We start from the raw sequence: 15,589 nt of genomic DNA on the forward strand, positions 1-15,589 counted from the left end.
TCTCCCAAAGTTCACTAGATAAAACTGCCAGAAGTGGCTGTCTGCTCAAGGAAAAGGGGAGAGGAGTAAACAAGATAAGGAGCTGCTCATCTCTGTTCGCGTTGGATGTTTCAGGATGTGCAGGGTCAGATCCACTCTAAGGAGTGTGTGCTGCACTGAGGGCATAGCACCACGCAGCCTGGTGCTCAGCTTCAGGATTTTATTCTGTGAAGACGGGGAGTTTTGGGCTGCTCCGAGGCCTTGGGACATGTTATCTTATTTCATTGACATTATGATATAATTGGGACCTGTCATTTTGCAGACATTTCCCCTTTTTTGGGGGACTGGAGGTCATCTCCTGGTGTAAGGTCGATTTGACAAATAAGTATATGTGAATTTACCTTAATCAGTCACATTGATAAGTTAATCCCTTCTATACAGAACCTTCTTGTTTTCCTAAAGTGATGAACTAAATCTCTCTTGAAAACAAAACACGGTTAGTAATGATTCAGTCTCCTGGCAGACTGCTCCCCCTGAAAGAACTACAATTTATGAAGCCCCCTACCTACTTATTTTAAGTTAGATACTGTATTTCAAATCACAATATATTTGTGTCCTGCAGGAAAATTTGTAGTATAAAATAAAAAGCATCATGTCAAAATTAAATACTGAAATCTTTAGACATATGCTTATCAGGTTTTTCCCGTTGAGATTTTAAATGTTAATTAAGACTTTCATTCTTTTCACTCATTATTTTTAGAAGAAAAATACACAGGCTTATCTATTTTTGGTCACAGATTTTGATTTTCTGTTTGATCATGATCTGTGAATGCTGAAAGCACTCTGGCAATCTTAGGCTTATTCGTAAGTAATGCAAGTACCATGGCTTCCATACTTCACAGATGTAAGTCTTTTTTGTTTGTTTGCATCCTTTTTGTTTGTTTGTTTTTTAATGAATGTTCTTTATTTGTAGAGAAAATGTAGAAAAAGTATTTTTTTTTCTCCTCACACTCTATTCACAGTTGCTCCAATGCAAGGAATAAACAAGCTGTAACTAACAGATCAGATAATTAGTTTGGTTTTGTTAAATTTTAAGTGCCTTCAATCTTTATGGAACTGAAATAGGAATCATGTTAAGCATTGTAGTTTTATCTGACCTAGCTGACACCAAGCATTTGACTGTGCTGAACTTCTCTGTGCTCTTTGAAAGCTCTGCAGAGTGCGGCCGGTCCTGGAGGACACCCGGCACTGCCAGAGATTGTAGGCACAGTGGTGAGCTTCCTGCACATGGGATGCTTCATAGGTCCTATATCAGGGGGAAGAAAATAGTAAAATGCCAAAAGTCCAAGCAAAACCAGCAGTGACAAGAACCAGGACCCCACCCAGTGGCCGTGCTGCCCAGCAGGAAGGGAAGATGGGAAGAAGCGAAGAGAGCTGCTTCACCCCTGCCTCTTACGTCCTTGCCTGCTGCTGGTCTATGCCAGTGCTGGGAGGTCACAGCCCTCTCATTCTCAACAGATTTTGTTCCTACTGTCATCATATCCTGATATGGATATGATAAAATACAGATATAATAAAAATAACACATGCCAGACAGCATACTTTCATCCCTGTGCACATCACTCATTTATATTTTTCCCTAGCATGAGTGCACTGTGCTCTGTCTGCCAGTGATGGGGGTATCGGGGATGTAATTGGTGTCACCCCATCAGAGCCAGGCAGGAGGGACACCAGGAACCCCTGAGAAGGGTGCTGGATGCACCTACTCCAAATTTTGGGCAGCCTGCTGGCGTGCAGGGTGGCAGTGAAATGCTTCAGTCTTCTAATCGGGACGGTTGTTTAAAGTAAGGATTTTTATTTCATTGGCTGTGCTAAGAGCTTTCTGCAGTTGTTTAAAAATCCTAAATGCCCTCTGGAGCTCAGCTTCACTTTGGCCTGCTGACTCCAGGAGGCGAAATCTGCCAAAGCTGAGATTTACCCAGAGCTCTCAGCTTCTGTGTGTTCTCTGTCCTTCGTCTTGCAGTTAGTGCCTTGGAGAAGGTGAAAGCTTATTGCACCTGAGCACGGTGCATCCTAGGTGATATTTCCCTTGAGGACTGTTTAAAGCTGTCAGTTTAGCACAGACCCAAGGCTCCGACACAAGCAGTCAAGGTGCTGCAAGTTGTTTCCTGAAAACTTCCACACCTCTGTGTGTCTCTGTGTAGCTCAGTTACTGCGCATAAGTTATGTATGATTCATCCTCTAAACAAGCTAAAGCCTTCAGACCTACTTGTGCTCTGTAATGATTTGTTAAAAATCTCAAAATCCTTCTCACGTGAAATTATAATGTTCATTGTTTTTTAATCACTCAAAACCCTCACAAAGCGATAAACAAACAAGAGCCTTGAAAATCCCTCTCCTTAACACTTCACAGATAAGGGGATACAGAGTGATTGCATGGGGATTGCATCCCCGAGGGAGCAATCACAGCATCCTTATCCGCCCCTGCCATCTTGTACGGCATGGCTCCAGACTCCTGGGATGGAGGGACAGTTTCTGTGATGTAATGCAGCTATAAACGTGTAGCATTTATAAGTAATTCCATAAATAGCTAAGATTATCTATATAGCAAAACAGTGGATATTAATATAAGTACCTATTATTGTTATGACTGTAGAATTCCCTACCCTGGGATTCACAAGGCAGTTGCACATCTATGATAATTTTTTAATGTTGTAAAGTTTAATTTTAGCTTCCAAAAAGTTTAACTTGAAGAAAAAAAAACAACGGTATTTTATCACCTGTATTTTGGGAAGTAATCTTCTCTGACCCCTTGATTTCCTTTTAATTGCACTAATCATTACCTGATGATTTTAATTTTCCTAATTACAGCAATGATAATGTGCCAGAAGTCATCAGAATGGACTGATATGTGGAGTGTTGCCCTGAGAATCAAAATGGGAATAGCATGCAATACAGAACTTTTTTTTTTTTTTTTTTTTGCCTTGTTGTAGATACAGAAGTATAAAAGTATATGTAAGAAATGTTCTGTGTCTTTTTTTAGGTCCCGAGGAAGTGGATTTCAAGTGCACCCTGAATTATATTTCCTGCATCGGCACAAACAAATGCATTCACTTGTCCCAGCTCTGCAACGGTGTTTATGACTGTTCAGATGGGTACGATGAAGGAGTACATTGTCGGGGTGAGTAGATTTCCTGAAGAAAAAATCTTTTAACCTGAAGTCTTTTGCTGTGTATTTTCTTGAGTTCAAAGAGAACTAGAACTTTCTTCTTAGGAATATATATATATACATATAAAGCAAAAATTAATTTTAATGTATGTTTCAAGAACTTTTTTTTGTATGAAGCAAATAAGAATAAAAAGTACATGCGGGGTTTCAGACTTTTATTAAGATCATATGAAGAAACTGGTTATTCCAAGAGAAAGATGAGGAAACCCTTTATTAGGAAACAAAAGTTGGGCAGCATAATGTTTGCCAGAATTTATTTTTTCTTATGATTCATTTAAACAAAATAGAATATGAAAACAACACTGAAAAAGACATTGCATTTGCCGTAAGCATTATTTTGCATTTAGTTCTTGCTTATGGGGAGGATTTTATTTAAATTACAAAATGTTTAGGAGTATACTTACCTAATTCTGGCAATGAGAAGTCCTAAATAGAAATTGGTGTAGGTCAATTTTTTTAACACCTCAACTGTAATACTCAGAAGTTTTATTAAGCTCTGCCTTGGGGACAGTTATGGGGCTGTCATTTTAAGCTCAAATCTAGGATACCATCAATCGTTAACATGTCAACTATTTTGAATCAGTAGACTTAACTGCAAGGCAAATAATTGCTGATGATCCTTAACAGGACTTATGTTGAAAAACAGAAACTCAGGAACAGATTCTGGGTCTTGAGCTAGAATCCAATGTGACAATATACAGTAAAAGATACAATTAGTGGTACAGTTCAGAAAGTTAAATTAGAATTTAAAGGTTCATTTGGACAGATTTCCAGAACTGTCATAGTAAAATCCAAGCCCACACCAAAAATAAGCCATATAAAAAAAATTAAATAAGGAACAAAAAATGCCACTTGGAATTAATCAGTGCAATACTGCTGACTTCACAAAACTACAAATAGCTATTTTTATGTAACCTGGTGAGGGTACAGGCTGTCATACAATACATGACAATTCTTATTCACAGTGATGGGATTCATTTCTTTTCTAGAAGGCTCTACTTTTGTAGTGCTTGTTCAACAAGCATTACAGAAAATCAAAATTTGTGTCAGCATATTGACTTTAGCACTGGTTCCAGGATCCAAAAAAAGGTAAATTGACCAAAGTAATACTTGGTCTCTCCTGAGGCTTTCTGAAGTCTTTTTTTTTTTTTTTTTTAAGAACAGCATTCATCCATTAAACACAATTTAAATGTGTATTTCTCAATGATTCATGCATTCTGTAAATCTGGATTGAATGACAAAAGAAAATAAAAACTGCCAAAGCTAAATAATTATTGTGTTTTAACTCTTTAAATTAGGAGAACAGTGGAATTGGAAAAAGAAGTTGACCAAAATTAAAATCTTATATTACTGTAAATTAAATACATTTGGTTTTCATATGCAATATGACATAAAATCACTTGTCTTCGTGCATGCCCTTTCAATTTATGCTTAAATCAGCCTTGCAAGGTTACTGATTCCCACTCCTTTCTTTATTATCATACATGAATATGAAATCTTCCCAGTGGTACAATTAATGCCTACTCTAATAAATTACCATAACATTTACTTAAACGTACTAAAAGTAAACATGTGGTCACAGAACACATATAGGATGAAGTCCTTTTAAATATATTATTATGAAGGATTTAAAGTTGTCTCCCAGTAACTCATGTCAGAAGGGGTTAACAACTCATTAATATTTTGTAGCCATTGTGTATTTTGACCTGCTTATTAGAGATGGTTCTTGAAAATATTAGTGGACACATTTCTAACAACAAAGCCCAAAGAATAAGAAAACAATATTATTACATTATGGTCATGTAGTTTGGTAACATCTGCCACTAATGTGTTGTTATGATATGTTTGGTATGAATGCAATATAGTATTAACTATTTTGTACATATATATCGGAACAATGACTAGGGGGACTGCTGAGCCATTCTGTTGCTGTATTTTTTAAGGACTGAGCATACAAGTGATATGTTTAGGTCATCTGTGTGGCCAAAAGCTGCAAAGTTGCTCCAGAAACCTGTCTGAATTGTTAGCTTTTCCCTCTTATTAGTGGCAAAAATGGCATTCAAATTATGTTAGTCCTTCGCTAAGATTATTCATATGATATATTTGATTGATCAAGGTGGTAGTATCAGTTCTAAATATTGAGCTACACACAGCTCAGTTGGTCATGGACCTATGCTGCAATGATCTGCTGATCTCTCTGTGTTATGGGGCAAGTGACCGTGGCAGGGACGTCTCAGTGATCAGGTCACAGCTCCGCAAGGGTGAAGGCTTCCAGTAACGCTCAAGAACTAATGGAGCACGAGCATTCAGTAACTGGAACTATTCCCATTTCTTTCTCTAAATTTAACATTCTTATGTTAATTCATTACATTATGATCTTTGAGAGAGATATTCAGGCCTGCACCTTTCCCTGGGCAAGTGAAAATATGATCATATCTGCAGTGTGAAATGGTAATGTATGTGGAATTTCAAGGGAATAGTAGTAAATACAATGACTTTCCTTTCTCATCATCTTTTAGTTCAAGCACGTATGCATTTTTTGCTGGTGAATGTAATGCATAAATTCAGGAGGGGTTGTGGCAATATGAAATAAAAAATGTTTTATTATGTATGGTTGTTTCACATTATGTGTTCCAATGTCCTTCAGAGGAGAAGGGGTGCTTAGTTCACTGGAACTGAAACTCACTGTGTGTATTAGAGATAAAGCATCCGTATTTGGTCATTTTGATTTCTTAGCTATTTTTTGACTAATTGAAGAATGTTTTACAGATGCTGAAAGTGTAAGCAAGAGTTCAAAGTATATACTTGTCCCTCATTTAAACTGTAGGCTGGGGCTGTTTGGTGTCCTGAGGCTTCCCAGATAATTTCACCTTGGTGTGACTTGCCAAGTTAGGGTCAGTGCCCATCAGCTGTTTGGAGGCAGGATAAGGCTTAGATAAAATGTACTGATGCCAAAACTAGACCCAGGCTGGAGCTGTTCTGGCAGAGGACTGGTTCAGAGCTTTTTCTTGTTGGTTTAGCTTTTTTTCTTTTGGTAGCACCGTTCTTCGTGTTTCTTTTGAGAGTCACATCTTTATTTCTGTTGCGTTTTCAGCCAATCTTAAAGCTCAGCCGAGCAACATGCTAAGACCTCGTGCCACAGGGGAGTCACCGAATTACTGCTGCAAGCTGGACAGTTATAGCTCTGAGTCTTTGATTCCCATGGTTCATGCCAGAGCATCACGCTCAGTGAGCTCACTGAGGGCATTGCTGACACAGGCCTAGGCTGCAGCCTGCCTGTGGTCCATTAGGGCAGGTACCATGTTGCTTCAGCCTGCTCCAGCCACCGATTTTGTGGTATTTTGAAGGTGAAAATGCCTCATTTATTTCCCCAAAAGTTTTAGGAACAACTTAGACAAATATCCATCAAGGATTAGATGGGGTAACTTGGCTTCGAGTAGGTAAAGGATTAGATATATCCTTAAGATAATTTCTAGAGAATTACAGTCACATTCCTATGAATCTTAGAAAGAGTTTTTAATAGGGCTGCAGAGGTGGTCTGTACAGTTCTATAAATCCATACTTCTTATATATTTGGCAAAAAATTGAATTAGATATGCCAAAAGTAGTTTCCAGTCTGTCTCTGATTTAGAGCTGTAGAAAACAAGAACTTTTACAGAATGTGGAAATGACCTTTTTCACTTAACTGGCTTAAGAAATACATTATTATTAACGGCAGCAGGAATTATTATGCTAAAATTATGGATATTTCAGCCAGAAAATACTAGAAGAATACTGCAAAAAAATAATAATAAATGCTAGCACAAATGTTCTGCAAGTCTTTGGCTCTATGCCAATTTATCATAAAATAGAACATTTTGTGAACAATTACCGAGAAGCAAAACTGACAGAAAAAACAGACACTCGGGTAAGAGTCCAGTCTGCTGCTCTGACTTAAAGATGAAGTTTGTTATGCGTTATACTGCAGTATCCACTGCTTTTCTGCGGGCAGTGTTGTACTATGTCATGGGAATACTGCAAGTTTATCTGGTATGGATGACAGGACAAAATAACAGATTTAACAGTCTACGTGTACAGTTTTTCCAATGGACACGTTAGTAGTAAAGTACATAGGGGTCTCATTAAATGGTCTTCTGTCACATCCTCGCCATACATTATGCTCTATAATTCTTTGGTTGGAGGATAGACAAGTCAGCTTTGGGGAGGGAAAATCAAGAATGCTGTTGGGACTCACTGGAGGTCTCCACTCTCACTAAACCCCTGAAGTGAGAAGATTTTATAGGGCACTTTCATTACAAATACTTCTGCTGATTAGCTATCAGTAGTATCTGGCCAGTATCCCATCTCTGTGAAGTGCCACAGCTTCTGGCCTGGGCTCAGGGGAGCTCGTGACCTGCACTTGCATTGCTTTTCTGGGCTCTGAGTCACAGCAGCTCCCCTCCAAAGTCAGAGTTGATGGAAAAATGTGACTGTATCTTTCCCATCATAAATACTGATTGCTTATACCATCTCATATTGAAATTAATCATAATAGCAAGACTGCAACATCCATTAAAGCCCTTGCTATTTTGAGAGTCACTCATAAGGTAATTGCCTGCATGTCTACCTGTCTGCCTACCTAACACCACTGACAAGACGAGCCTAGGCACATAGGAGCATCTGCATCACATTCGAAAGACTGTCTTATGAAAATAACTTGAAAATGTTTTTGATATATTACCTAGATGTAACCCGACACGTTTTAATGGGCTAATTAAGATTAAGAAAATCTAGGAGAGATCACAGAGGTTACTTGAGATACTTTCTTTTTTAATTAAAACTCAGTTTAACTGAACTTAACTGAGATCTGATAGAATTCTGCCAACTCTCTGGATTACTTGGATCTCTGTTAATTGTGATCTGAGCTTTAATCTCTAGTCAATAAAATACACAAAAGCAAGCTCTGGATCATTTAGTATTAAAAAAACCTGCAAAACACACATACAGAAGATTTAGCCAAATAATTGTTATGTTTGCAGCAACCTATAATCAGAGCATTATTTTTCTGTTTAAGCTTTTTGAATGAATTGTTACAAGATGAAGATTAATGCAGCTATTACTGAATCATGTATTCACTCTGGCACTTCTACAGCTGGAACACTAAGAAGTTTTAAGTAGTGTTTACCAGAGGCAAAAATAGAAATTTTAGAACTTTATGGAATCTTCGGGCCTTTCAAGAATGAGAAATTATAAAAGTAAAAGTATAAAGTTATGGAGCTACCTTTATATCCTAATCTTCCTCTTTTTTTCCCCTGCTTTTCCTTTCTCATGCAGTCATGTTTCAAAGGAACAAAGAAAATCTAAATTAGTCTAGAATTGTAAATGTTCCCACCATTTTCCCATGAGTCTTTTCCTATGCACACCAGCAAAAGAAATCTCTGTAAACTCATTTGGTTTATTCTGACAAGTTTGAAATCACTCATCACCTTCTAAGACTGTGCTGTACAAAGTGTCACATCAGGTTACTGAATCCTTGTACCCTCAGGAAATCTCACATTGCTTCTGATGTGCCAGGGGGGCTGCTGAAACCATCAGGTAACATTCAAAATTATTTCTTCTGCAACCACTCTGCATTTTGTATTAAACTTTTTACTTTTTCACTGGTTATAAGACAGAAAAGGGAAAAAAATGTAGACATAAGATGATCATAAGTATTTTTGCTGCTAGTAAATAAGAGCATTTGAGAGCATTTGTCTGGGGAAAAGCGTATCTTACAGCCCCCCCCCCCCCCCCCCCCCCTTTTTTTTAAAAAAATCTCCTCATTTTACCATCCAAATACCAGTTCTTTGTATATTACTGTCTTTCTCATCTTTTTTCCTTAATACAATATGATGTGGCTCATTGAAATTAGCCAAGGTCATTTAGTCTGTTCTGCTGTCAAGAGAAAGAAGTCATGGGCTTGGTGATTTAATAACTTTCTATCACAAAATCCTATTGCAGCGAAGCAAATTAAAGGTGGCTGGCAGGGGGATAGCGCAGTGGAAGATGTTTGAGTGATGTGTTTTCATCCCACCTTTTATGGGCTGTTGCTAAAGAGATTTTTCAGGCCAGATAATATGAACACTGTTGTTAAGATATCAGCATTGCCTGTATAGTAAATTAAGCGTAGAATTTAAATGTTTCGCCATATATGATAATAATATATGCTAATAGATCATTAAATAATGTAGAATATAGTCTGTGTAGAGTGTTGTAGTGATCCTGCCTAATGAGAGAGTAACATGTTTTGTCTGTATTTCCATTTCAAGTTGTGTGTTTTTTCATGAGAGAAAAAGTTGGATAAAATTACTTATTAAGCAAAATCAAATGTTCGTCTTCGTGAATACAACTACTGATTAGTTTTCCTAGTGAGCAGAAGTGTTTAAAATGCATACACTTTCTCCAGGGTCATGGAAACCATTTTTACAGTAGGAAATGCAGTTCTGAAATGTTTGAATCGTGGAGTTCTTTCTTCCGTATGAGACAGGGCATTAAAGACTGCAACTCCAATATTTCATTTTTTCTGTGATTGGATTGCTTGATAAAATGAGCAAAGTGCAGTAGATGTGTTAATTTCTCATATTTTAAATTAGATCACGATAGTTAAGTGATCAGAGAAATGGATCATGGAGTGATCAGAGAAAAGCTTTGTTCTACTTTCCAGGGATTTAGGTTAAATGGTATTTATTGTTGCCTGCTGTTGTTGTTGCCTGCTGTTACTGTTTTGAGGATGCCCTCTACTGAGAAAAGAAAACAAACATTCAAACTCTCACTATAAGCATCCCGTTTTCACTTTTATTCAAGATGGTTTATTATCTTTCTGTTGATTAGTGTGTCTAGTTACCTGATTATTTTTCCCCTTATATTCCAGCTAAATTACATTCTTTAAGGAATTATCTTACATAAAACATGAAAGATGCTTTTTCTACAAATTAATTTCAAAGTACTTTTATAGTGATAGTAGTGATAGTAGGCACAATCTTGATATCAAGAGGTCAGACATATACACATTGAAAAACAAACAAACAAACTTCCTTCTGTTATTTCACATCATAGTGTATATCTTAAATGCATGTTCCATACATAGATAGGCATTGGAGACAGTTTTCAATGATGAGATACCAGGGCCTGACACCAAATGCAAACAAAACCCTAGTAACTTTGAAGCACAGGAAGAGTGGTGACACAAAGTTATTTTCTGTTGTCACTGGTACTGGGAGGGAAGGGAACATATAGGTCAAACTTACTGAGATCTTAATAGGAGCGCTACTTTTTTCCAGTTTCTCTTAGAGCATTTTTCTTTTTCATAGTATACAGAAACTTTTAAATTTAGACCTGCAGGGTAAGAATTCAATTAATATTTCTTACATTAACTAATAATAAAATTATATCTGATGAGGAAAAATTGATCTGAGGCACCCATCCATCAATAAAAGGCATCACTATTAAATTTCCATGGACTCTTATTCCAGTTACATTATTTGTGTATTCATTGCTCATATGAACAGAATTTTGAAGTAATTGAGCAACCTGATGTTTGAAGTGAGAAAGAAAATTAAGTGAAAGGTACATTTGCTGAAAAACATGGTGTTGGTCCCCCTGAAGCTATTCATAAATTCAACCTAAATTTACAGAATAGTATCAAATGGAAGATGGAAAAAGAAGAAAGAAAAGAGCAAATTCAAGGGCTGGCATCACATAATTTGTCAGAAGTGTAGTTGTCAGTTTTCTGCCCCAGGAGTCCTCAGCCAAGCTAAATTATGAGACTCTGTTTCGAGTTCTTTCATTTCCTGCCTGCAGGGATTTGACTTCCCAGCTCCTTATCTTCCCAAGGTGAATAAACAAACGAGCAAACTACAAGATGTTCTGCGTGGGGGATACTTTTCCTCCTTATGGCTCTCTTCTCTGGAATAAACAGTTAAAGATTCATTACATCAAACACTTGAACCTCCGGGAGTGTTCATTTTAATTTCCATGCCAAAGAGTTGGTTCTGGTCTTTAAGTTGCTCCTGTCCCAACTATTATTTGTGTGTTATTAACCAATTTGGGTCAATTCTGGGTGTTGATGTAGATATAGTCCCACCTGGCACACGTATGCCTCTACATATTTCTATTTTACATATTTCCTGTTATTAGTGGCTAAAAAACATTGTGTGGTATTTACAGACACCTTCCTGTTCTGTAAGATCTGTAGCCTATTATATCAAGGAAAATGGGATTGCTATGTTTGAACCTTTTCAAGTCAGTTATTTACTAACGAAATCAGAAAACTTGATGAAGGTAGGCTTTTCCTTTGCCTAGTTTTTAATCATTCCTTTAAAGTGTTCAGTAGGGAATACATCCGGAAGACGTCTTTAGGCTATTCTGTCTTTTCTCATGATACAATTTATAGGTGAGGGGAGAAAAAAAAAAAAAAAAAGAGAGAGAGAGAAAAAAAGAAAAATGTTCATTTTTCTTTTAGACAAGGATTTTAATTTCATACCATATCCTACTTCTTACATTTTGCAGTTTTAAGCTCAGGAAACTGTATATTCAGAGAGTCTAAGTCATTTACAAATCTAGTTTAAAAGTTAAAAGTTGCCATCATTTCTTAGATTATGATAAACAAGTCAAGATGTCACCAGCAATCTTAAGTGAGATTGATAACATTCAGTGGTGTGAAAAGTTTTCTTTGACACTTTGAGAAATAACTCTTGGTCTTCCACTCAGAAACAAGAACATGTGCATAGCATAAAAAGCTGATTTGCAGAATTCATTATATCCTCTCTAGAAGATTTCAGTGGTCTTTTCTCCACAGAAATCTGAGTCAAGAAAGGATAACTTAGTCTTTAACTGGCAGGAGTAAGAGCTATAGTTTGAGTTATCTGTGGAAAGAACAGATTAAAATATTGTGAGATGCAACAGAAAGAGGCAAAAATTGTGGGAGAAACAAAAAAGAGAAGTAATACCATAGGAAAGTATGGGCAGTAAATGGCAAGTAAGAAGAAGAATCATTGGAAGCAATCAAGTAAGAATGAAATCTGGGAAGATACATAGATAAGCAATACAAGGTTCAGTACAGTCCCTTTACATGAGGCTAGTAAAGGAGACCTATCTCAAGTCAGTGCCCTCTGTTTGGACATATGCATGTCAAAGAGAAGGAAAGTGTTTCCACTGCGCTGACTAAAATAAGAAAACAAGAGTGTGCCAGGAGACTCCATAAATAAGAATACTTTCTCTTTTGTGTCTCTGTTGATACTGGTCCTTTAAAACAACACAGATTTTACCACAGTTGCTCCACACAACACTTGTCTTACCAGTATGGAAGACGGTAAACAACATATGTTTTAAATGGTTGAAATTTATGATTTGTCATCATGTTCTTACAGATTTTGAGTTGAAGGGACTGCATTCTTCCATACCACATACTGCAAACTTTCATTCCCTGAAATTTGGAGAGAGAGACAAAATTCACCTGAAACTAAATCTCATAAAAATCACAGATTATGTAAAATGGTACTTATACATGCTTCAGTAGTATTCACTAGATAAATGTAATAGAAAATGATTGCATTTGAATCACATGTAATCTATACTGTTGGTGTACTGCAGAAGAGATGTATTCCTCTTAATATTATTTTTAACCTCACATATTATGCAAAGAGAATGCGGATCTTATTTCCTGTTCTCTGAAGGTAATGTGCTTCCAAGGCTCTGAAGTTCTTCATTTTCTTTTTCACTTGTGAAGACACTTGTTACAAAAATTAAGCAGTGTGCAACAAGCAAAAATGTTTAGTTAGGATCAGACCTGAAGCCTACTAGAGTTAATGGCAATAACCCTTTGATTTGGGGCCCCTGGATTGGTCCTATCAAAACCAAAAAATGGTGTGTGATTAATTCCTTGAAACACTTGTATTCCGTTTAGTTATGCAAAAGGATGATTAGTTTTAAAGAAACCCTAAGAAAATGCTAGATCTGGAGAAGGATGAGTAGTGTTTGAAGTTCAGGATGTGACCTTTTCCCACTTTGTGTAGATCAGTAATGTTTTCTGGTGTGCATCTGAGCTCTTGGGTAAGGATGTTATATTTGTGTTGGCTGCCCTGTGAACTTTTTAGCTCTGGGATATTGTGTTGTAGCAAAGTACTCTCTGAAATGAAACTTCCTGAAACTACATGTAACATCTTTCTAAAAGAATTTTTGGTTCATCCAGTCATTCTTAATCATTCATTAAAATGTTGTAAAATGTTAAAAACACTACTTGGAAGATTAATTTCTTGTACTTGGGATGGACTAAAGGAACAGTGGACTGTTGTCAGCTTCACATTTTCTCAAAGGAAGTGAAGGCTGCTAAGAGTATAAAAGAGGAGGAGTTAGCAGCAGGGCAGATTATGATTCCAAAAATAGGTTTATCAGATGCACAGTGACACTTTTCTGACCCTTTGGGATGGAGCTTGGTTTCCATGCTTAGATGAGGTTCTATAAGAGCTGATGTCATGTTCCCAAAGCCAGATCAGGCAGAGAGGCAATGTCTGTATTTTAAAATAAAAGACTCATTTAGAGTGATTTAAGCCCCAAACACATCTCTTCGCCATGCTGTTGAAGGTCAGAGTCCTAGCTCATTAAGAACTATATATGGCCTTTTAAACAAATGCACTTTTTAATTACCAGCAGGCAATTCAGCACAATTTGTTGCTGTCTACAGTACTTTTTATTGCCTAATGGTCTTGCCTCTTTCAAAATTATGCAGCAGATGTAGGACCTGCCACTAGTTTAATTGACTTTTTCTCTTTTTTAATGATGTGCATCTTCTAGAATTTAGCAGAAGCAAAGGCAACTCCTTGTATCAGTTATGTACACCTGTGGGGTAAACATAATGGTGATAGGAGTCCCTGCTGACCCCAAGAGGGTCTTTCTGGGTAGGGAACCTGGAGCTGTGACCAGTGTACTTGTGTCAGAGGGGATATATAGGAAAGGAAGTGTCTTCTGCTGAAGGACAGGAGCTGTTGGCTGCTCTGCCCTCTCTTCTGGGACTCTGGAACACACTCTGCCTATTTAGGAACTATTCCTTGCAGAGATTTTTTCTCCCTGCTTTTAAGGTAAAGCTTCTGTACTGGAAAGAATAATCTCAACTGGTCTATTAATTTTAAAAGTGGTGATAAGGTACCTCCATGGCATGTTGCCTCAGTATTATTCTGAGGCAATTTCAGCAACCATTCAAAAAACTGCTGGAGAAACGATGTAGTTGTAGGATAATGGTGTATGTTCCTGACTGGTTGTGTCATCACTTTTGTCATTATTTTTTAGTTGCATTTTTTTTGTTATTGACTCTTGCAATTTATTAAAAACAAACATCACTTAATGAGCATTCAGATCTTGATTTATTTGATAAACAAAGTAAAATGTGCAGTCAGGTTTTATGTTCTATTTTAAAATATTTATGGCAGAACAGTTCCATCTGGGATCAAGGCATTATCATCAAAAGTGACATAGACTCACAGATTAAAAAGAGAATAGCTCACAATTCTGAACTATCAAAACATTTAGTTGTCTTTTAGCAAATTTGAGCTTTTTTACTTTGTTGAAAGACAATGATGTGATACAAGATCGGCATGAAACATTTATGCGCAGGTAATTTTTAGGTATAAGAGTTGATTTCTACAAGAAAGCCATGAATGTAATTTGAAAATCACAAAGTAATGCCATGCAGCAGCATCAGGAGGATAAAAAAGGATAGGAGTAAGTTCTGTGCTGCAAATTGTTGCACAAAATGTGGACAGTTGCATAAAAACAAAACCGTTCTGACATCCTGAGTACTTGCATTTAAGGACATTTAATTAGAAATACTTATGTGAAGTGTAACTATTCAGCTTTCTGCCATGAATTGACACAAATATTTTACGTTAAATAATAATCAGATAATTACTCACAAATTTAAGTGGTCACAGTGTGGGGCTTGTCCTTGTGCTTCCTTGTAATTCTGAATGACCTACGATACATAAGAATGGAAAGTGCTCTACTAGCTCTTCCTGAAAACAGGGTCTTGCTTAACGTGGGAGTTGGATGGTTTGGTTTTCAGACAAGAGAAGAAAACACAAATCCAAACCAAATCTTGCATTTGTCATATCTGCTTAGAAGAGAGGGTAAAACACAAACAAAAACACAAAATCTTCAAACAGTAATTTCTCCCTCTTGAGCTTAATGGAAAAATGCTTTGTATAGCATCATACTTTTTAGTGACATGTTGTGGATTACAGTTAAGATGAAGTAAAATGGGGATCGTAGATGCTTCCTCTCTTACTGAAAAGGTTACTGGTTTCTATTAAATGTGTCCTATGTAGGTTTACAAAGGAGAATGAGATGAAAGACAAAAAATGCCCTTATGTG

The 15,589-nt window shown here is 36.9% G+C and overlaps 1 protein-coding gene across 1 annotated transcript in view; it reads left to right on the forward strand.

Moving 5' to 3' along the window:
* LRP1B (LDL receptor related protein 1B) overlaps positions 1–15,589 on the forward strand; it is a 669,075-nt gene that overhangs the window by 264,153 nt on the left and 389,333 nt on the right. Inside the window, exon 3 of the mRNA XM_038182072.2 lies at positions 3,023–3,160. Within this exon, the coding sequence (XP_038038000.2) occupies positions 3,023–3,160 (138 nt within the window). The remainder of the gene's footprint in view (positions 1–3,022; positions 3,161–15,589) is intronic.

This window comes from Anas platyrhynchos, chromosome 7 (assembly GCF_047663525.1).
Source record: "Anas platyrhynchos isolate ZD024472 breed Pekin duck chromosome 7, IASCAAS_PekinDuck_T2T, whole genome shotgun sequence".
NCBI lineage: Eukaryota > Metazoa > Chordata > Aves > Anseriformes > Anatidae > Anas > Anas platyrhynchos.